General features: G+C 47.3%; 1 protein-coding gene across 1 annotated transcript in view; it reads right to left on the reverse strand.

Moving 5' to 3' along the window:
* The window catches only part of LOC109305305 (protein zyg-11 homolog B-like), a 20,703-nt gene extending 13,530 nt beyond the window's left edge, over positions 1-7,173 (reverse strand). Inside the window, exons 1-3 of the mRNA XM_019528304.1 lie at positions 7,040-7,173; positions 5,892-6,057; positions 1,436-2,190 (exon numbers count right to left, since the gene is read on the reverse strand). Coding sequence (XP_019383849.1) covers positions 1,436-2,190; positions 5,892-6,057; positions 7,040-7,114 — 996 coding nt within the window. The 5' untranslated portion in view covers positions 7,115-7,173. The remainder of the gene's footprint in view (positions 1-1,435; positions 2,191-5,891; positions 6,058-7,039) is intronic.
* Positions 7,174-7,610: the final 437 nt, after the last annotated feature.

The raw sequence follows: 7,610 nt of genomic DNA on the forward strand, positions 1-7,610 counted from the left end.
GGTGGAGAGTGGGTGTTTTGCATTGAGGGTGCTGGACCTGCATACAGGAGCAGGAGCTGCCCAGCTGAAGTGATGCACCAGGGGCAGGAGGAGGAGATGCAGTTGGAGGTGAGGGGAGCAGAACACCCCCAGGCCAGCATGTACAGCGTCCAGCATGGGTGTTCATGGTCTGGCTGCTGCTCTGCTCCCCACACCTCCAGCAGTGGCTCCTCCTCCCGAGTCCTGCCCCTGCTGTGCCGCTCTGGGTGGGCGGATGGTGGGGAGCTTCCATTAGGCAGCTCCCACTAGAAGCAAGGAGAGCAGAGCAGCAACTGGAACAGCCCCACCAGAAGCTGCGCACACTAGTCAGGGCCTGGGCCAGCGGGCAGAGGCTGGAGCACAATGTGGGCTGCCCCAATAGGAACAGGTGGGGCTCAGCCTCAAGTGCAGTGCCATGGGGGCAAATAGAAAAATAACCTGGGAACAGCCAAGGTTAAATCCCTCCCAGCAGAGTTTCTCCAGAGTAAGCAAATGCCTAACATGCTATGGATTCTCTCAGAAGAGAACAAGGTCCTCCAGTATCCCCTCCTCCCCACACCTCCCATTCAGAGACAGTGCATCACTTGCTGGACTCTGCTATTCCAGCAGGGAGCAAAACACATCCACTTTGTAACCTTACATGTGCTGCAGGGAAAGACAAGCTGATCATGGGTAGCCAACCAGGGCTGCCCTAGGCACTGCTACCATGTGTCACCAGGCAGATTAAGGGAGCTTGCAGAGCACACTGAGATGTGCATAGTACCCCTGCTGCACAGTGTTGGCATTGCAAGCTCTCTACTCTGAAGAGTAAAGACATTTCATCATTCAAATATCTGTACAGAGGGCTCTGGGTTGGTTTCTTTACCAGTAGAATAAACCTGGGAAAATTCTCCCAGATTATCTGAATGTGTCTAACAAAGTTGTCTAGGCAAGTACACCAGACAAAACAAAGCAGAACACTCTCCTATGCAGAGGATGAAACATGCCAGGCAGGACCCAAAGGGCTCTCAGGCAACAATCATCTATTGTTTAAATTACTGCTTGTTCAAAAAAAATGACGTTAAATTAATGCCAAGTTATCTGCTTTCATAGTCATATTGCATCTGGATACCAGACTCAGGGAGACGTGCTGCTATCAAACAGCACTTCACGTAAAAATTAATGCCTATATAAAAAAAATTATAAAAACGTGAATTAGTCTTCAGCACAATGAGGTAAGCAGGAGTTTTCACTTGGCCTATGAAGAAAAACTCAGAGTGGTTAAGTGATTTGACAAAAAATGTAAGGCAAGCCAATGGATAACCTGGGATTCAGACTTTGTTCCTAGCCCTACGCCACATACTCAATCCAGCTGATCACACTACATCCTTGTCTGCAATCCCGGTTTAGCTATAACAGGTTATTTTTAAATTCAAACCTTCAAACTTCCTTCTCCTGAAAGGAATTCAGAGTAGCCAGCATCAGTTGCCAGCAGTCCCACAAACTGCATTGCAGGTCGCTGTTTGACAAATGCTTCTACAGCTTCATCAGTAATGAATTTACTGCCAGAAATGTCCAATGACTCAAGGTGAGGTAGGATGTCTTTTTGCTCTAGCAAACTAACAGGTATATCAGATGTAAACTGCTGATCATCTGAAATGTCCAAGTGGTTCAAGAACTTGAGTTCTCGTAGGATATCCAAGACTTGTTGCGTAGACATTGATAAGTACTTCAAGTAGTGCATGGAAAGAGACTTAAGTCGATCCTTGCAGGCAAGGAGTGCAGTTATGTCAGTGACCGAGGTATTGGATATATCCAAACTTTCCAGCCTCGGAAGAGAAGCAACCTCTATCAAGTCCTCATTGTGGAAAAGAACATTGGTAATGCTCAAAACACGAAGACCAGACAACTGCTTGAAGCACCCTTTACAGGGATTTGTCAGAGAAAGCGTCAATGAGTCCAAAACAAGGCACTGAAGGTTTTGCCGGATCCACTTATTACTCCCAAGTCCACTTACAATATCTGCAATAGTAACATCCGCGTTCATCCCTGCAGCATCAAGTTCCACCAGCTTGTGATGGCAGAATGCTTTCCGGAAAGACAGTGCAGAAATTTTTGCTTTCCTGATGCAGGCTTGTTTCAAGCGCATTTGGTTCCCTCGGAAAATCCCGACAGTTCCGTCATTCAACAGCTCTGTTGGGAAACAGCAGTGAGTTTGTCAGAGCAAGCCCACACTTAATGGTACAAAGAAAATGCAAATTATTTCACTCCTCAAGCTCAGTGCATCTCAACCGTGGGGAGTGACCACAGGCAAATTACAAATAGAAGGATAAACCAAAAAAGGAGGTCATAAAACAATTCTGGTGTTACCACATATGTACAAATCTCTACTTAAAATTACAAAGCAATGTCCTTTTTCCCCTCCCAGGACACCACTGAAAACAAACCATTTCTTCATGAATGTAAATCTGTGGGCTGCCACTAATATTTCCTGTTAGAGAACTCATTTCGAAACCCTAACATAGAAAGAACCTTTCCTCTCCCATGTTTTGGATAATCTTCAAATAAGGTGTGATAAGTAATAAAAGGTCAAATGTTACAAGATATTTATCATGAGAATGCCCCATATATCTAGGATATAGCCTAAGAAAATATTATTTTCAGATCAGTGTGGGATATTTCATCTTTATTTACTGAGGAGCAGCACCATTGTTAAAAATATTTGGACAAATTCTCTGTTCTGTAAAAGCAGCTCCCAATTTTGATTGGTACTGATCATGATACACCGTAAATATTTATGACTGAAAATCCACAGCATAACTACAGATACAATCTCCCAGACTTTCTATATTCCTACATAACGATATTTTATCTAGTTAGGCTATTAACACAGCCACAAGAATTCCATATGAAAGGTCATAACCCAAGAGAGAAAAAACAAAAATAAATTAAACAAGTGCTCCTCAATTGCTCCTAAATTCAAGCATCTATTGGTGGCTAGCTTTTCAACTGTGCTTCTGTAAAGAAAGTCAGGGAAAGCTATAACTGCAGTTTTTCAGATGATGAATACAGACTCAGTACTGCATGAGAAAAATTCAGAATTATGGCACATACTGCATATTTTTAATATGCTAAATTGAAAGCAGCCTGATTTTAAAATAAAACTGCCTTGGTTATATGTAGGAGGCTAAGAGAGTCAGTTTTAATAAAGGAATTCTTCCCTAAATTGGGAAGTACTGCATAACAGCAAGAAGAAAAAAAAAAAACTGTCCACCCTGAGAAAAAGCAAAGATGAGGTAGACTGAATTCTGTGGATTAATTTGGGAAAAAGAGTTGATTTTTTAAGGCATGAGTTTGCTGTATAAACCCCCATCTTGACTGAAATATTACCAGCCAAACAGTGGGGCCAAACAACATCTACTGAAGTTTGTGAGTCCGGGAACCTCTCCCCTATGAGCAGTCCGACTAGGTGCCTCCACTGCACTGAACGGAGCCAGCAGCCACGTCAAACAGGATTTGGAGACAGACGTTTAGACAGGGGCAGAGAGAGGGGACCTCAACAGTACAAAGGGGTCCACATGTTCCATCACCAAACTGTTCCTATTCAGTCAAACACAGGTTCCACTGCTGGATGCATTAATAGATACCTATGGCAAGTTCCAAGGACCTGTTCAGGACCAGGCCTGGGGTAAAGCCCAGAGGGGAAGTGTAGTAAGATCAGAGCCAGAGCAGAAGCCAGGTAAGCGATCCCCATCATCTTTGTCACTAGTAAAACTGAAATCCCAGGGATTTCTGTACTATTACCAATGTAATTATTACATACAATGGAATGACTACCGTTTTTGTTGAGAATGAAAACTATACCATTTCCACCGCCCCCACTCATTACCCAGCACTGTGATAGATTCAACTGGGGCGAGGGGGGAAACAGGGCTGTGGCAGTTTAAACATGCAGTTAGCAATTTATTCTCATTCAGTTTGAACCAATGACCAGAAAAGAATCAGGACAAGGAATAAAGCCTCCACAGACTGCTCTCCTTGTAACTGTCACATCAACAGACTGACACAAGTCTATCATTACTAGCTAGAATTGTTCCAGGGTGCCTGAATTATAAATCCCAGTAGCTGCATTAATTGACAGCAATACTTTGCCTCCTGGTGTTCTCTGTTCCCAGTTTGTTGTTGGAAGCAGGGGCTAGTTCTGGTAGGAATCAGCCTCTGAATCTTTGTTTAGCATCTTGCTTATCCACTTGAATTTTCTCCATCCCCTCAACTCCCGGCTGCCAAGCTTGAGCATTTTGTACAGGATGCACCATGGATTTTTTTCCATGCCTTGGTGCCAGCTGGAGCAGAAGAAAACCAAAAGTGCATCAGTTAAGTATGCTGGTGGGCTGCCAGCACTGCTGTACAGCATAAGATAGTACAGACAAACTATCCCACAACATACCACAATAGTTTTAAGAACACGTCAAGGTAGCAAGGCACTAGGATAGCTCTACACCAATATTTAGAGTCACCTGAGGTCACCCTTAATGAACCCAAGCCATGAGGGTTGGGCCCTCCCTGTCTCTCTTGCATCTTGCAGCCTTCAAAGCTGTCCAAGAGGTGATTCCTGGATTAGAGATAACTAAATTGTAGTAGCAGTGACAAGTGTTTTCTTCGGTGTCCTCCACTCCTTTCCTTGCCCAAAACAAAACTGAAGTCCAAGATACTACCAAAGCAAACTTTGTAAGCTATCAATTTAAATAAAGTTTCCAACTTTTTCCCACCTCTTTGGGTGACAGAGGACAACGCTGACCTAAATCAATTAAAATTTGGGAGGAAAACAACCCTAACCAATAAAACAACATTTTGGTTTCCTTTAAGTTTGGAAAACAGGGATAAGAAAAGCAGACTAGAAATGTTATGGTAAAAACAGGATGTAATTGAAAGGAAAAAACTCCCCAACTTTTAAGGTATAAACAAGGAGAACTACTTTCTGAAGGTGGTGGTAATAGATCTGGGATGGAAAAGGAGCAGTGAATTGGGATTAATCATACATTTCGGGGCTTGAAAGAAAGTTTACATCCAAACTTAAGAGTTAGAACAGGTGCTGAAGTACAGAGCAAAAGACTTAGTATCTAGACAAAGAACTTCTTACAGGGCATTAATACTAAGGGTGCACCAATAGAGATTTTTTTGGGCCGATACCAATGGCTGATTCTTAACAAGCCATATCAGTCAATACCAATCTGATTGCCAGTATGCAGCCGAGCAGCTTGGAGAGCAGCATCCAGCTGGTAAATCGGGGGGAGTGGCATGGGGGGCAGACTGGACTCTTCCCGGTGGGGCAGGGGCCGGGCTGCACTCTGGGCGGGCAGTGGCAGCACTGGGAGGGGGACTACGGAAGAGGCTGCAGCCATTCCAAAATTCACTGTAACCCACCAAATCCCCTCTCAGCACTGCTGCCACCCACCCCGTGCACAGCCTGGCCCAACACCCCCAGGGGAAAGAGCCAGGCGCTGCCTTGTCCCCAGCCCGCACTGGGCAGTGCCTGCCCTTGCCTCTGCCCCATCCCACTCAACACAGGGACCTCAGTCTGCCCCCCAACAACAGACTTACCAGCTGGACCTGGCTGCTGTCCACAATGCCAGGCTGCACTCCTGGCCACCTGTGTGCTGCGCTGCGGCTGCACTCATACATGCAGCATTTATCGGTGGCATTATCAGCCACATCAACCAAAAAAAGCCAACTGCCAATTTCTTATATTGGTGCCGATCCAAAATAGGACCGACATATCAGTGCACCTCTAAATTAATACCAGGGAGTCTTGGTTGTCACAGTGCAACAACTTAAATACCAAAGTCAGATTTGCCACCAGATCTACAACTGCTGGGCCTAAACAACCATCTTACCATGAAATGCCATGGTCTGCAATAATCGATCAGCTACTTCTTGAGGGAGCCTTTCAGACTCTTTCAAGCACAGCGTCCCATCTCGTCGTTCTGTACAAAACTTCTCCAAGTCGGCGGTCAGAGCACTCAGACAGATGTCAAGTAAAGAGTATGGAGATGCTTCAGCCTGTTATTAGGAAATAAAACATTCATGCATTAGCAAGATATCAGAGAACTACAGTGAACCAGAACGCAGGATAATTCAATGAGATTAAAACAATTCATCCCAGCTTCACCAATACCTTAACATAGGGGGGAAAACAGCCACCAGACAGCAATATAGATGTTTTTGAGACAGGCCCCTACCCAGGCAGGCCTCCGGTTACAGGCAACCAAACCTGCAAGATGTTCATGGCGAGTAAAATCAACAACTATTTTAAGAAACAGATTGAAAATTCTTTTGCTGCACGGCCAAAAGCCTCTTCCGAAGGCAGCTTGTGATTATGGAGGTGCCCATTTGTATTAATACAGGTCAATGGTTCTCCTCGCTGTGCCCATGTTAAATCTCAGGTGTACAGCACCGAGCTCCAGCTCTAAACACCACAGTCAAAGTTAGTTAGCTCAGTTTAACATCAGCATGTGAAATCGCACAAGAAAGAGAAAGGCGAAGGAAAGAGGCCGACTGAAGGTAGCCACATTCCCAACAAACTTGCCCAACATTTTAAGAGAAAAATATCAGGGTGCCCAAAGAAAAGCAGACGTCACCACATTTTCTCCTGTACATCCCCAAATATACCACGTGCCTTGTTTGGGGAAGGCAGACATGGAGAAATCTCTCTCTTCCAGCTATGCCTGCGTACAGCACGGAGCGAACCAGACCCTCAGCCGGCACACCCGCCGCCCCTTCCTGCTTAAGGAAAGCTGAAACCCTAAATGCTGCTGGCAACGGGTCTCCATGGGCAGAGCTAGGATTTAAAAAAATCATTAAAAACCCCTGTGAAATTGGGGGGCAGAGGCCAGGAACAGCTGGCAGGCAGCCAAATGACTCTAAGGAGCGCTGGGAAGAACATCAAGAGCCTCCAAAAGGAGGGAGGATCCCTCCGGGCGGGATGCGCGTCTATGACAAATATTACGGTAGGCGGCAGCTACCCGGCCCGCGCCCCGCACACCTGGACGGCGGGGCAGTCGCTGCAGATGGGCGGCGGCGCGCGCTGCCGGCTCTGGACGTGCAGGAAGCGAACCATGGCGGGCCCCAGCACTGCGCCTCCCTCCTGCCCGCGGCCCCGGCGCAACGCGCCCACTGCGCAGGCGCCCCCGGGCCACTTCCGGCAGCGCGTGACGTCAGCAGGCCGCAGGGGTGAGACCGGAGCCATGGATGGGCCTCAATTCCACCCCCCACCTCCTTCCCCGGGGAGGTGAGTCACTGAGCCCGACGCGCAGGCGTGGGGGCGGCCCCCAACGGCAGTTAACGGCCGGGACGGGGGGAGGAGCAGGTTCGCCTCTAGAGTCAACCAACCGCCCGCGACACGAGCCTCGTCTCTAGTCGCAAACCCTCGGTGTGCACACCAAGCACACTCCCCCGCCGCTCTTCCTTCCCCCTCACGGTGCCAGCTGGCCCCATAGTTACGCGCCTGCCCACGGGCCAACGGGAGGGGAATGCGTGCGGTAGCGGTTCGGGAGACGTTCCCTCCGGCGCGGGCAAGGAGGTGGCGCTGGCACGACCCTCAGCCCAGCGGACGG

The sequence above is a fragment of the Gavialis gangeticus genome, unplaced genomic scaffold (assembly GCF_001723915.1).
Source record: "Gavialis gangeticus isolate Ggan-Ray unplaced genomic scaffold, GavGan_comp1, whole genome shotgun sequence".
NCBI lineage: Eukaryota > Metazoa > Chordata > Crocodylia > Gavialidae > Gavialis > Gavialis gangeticus.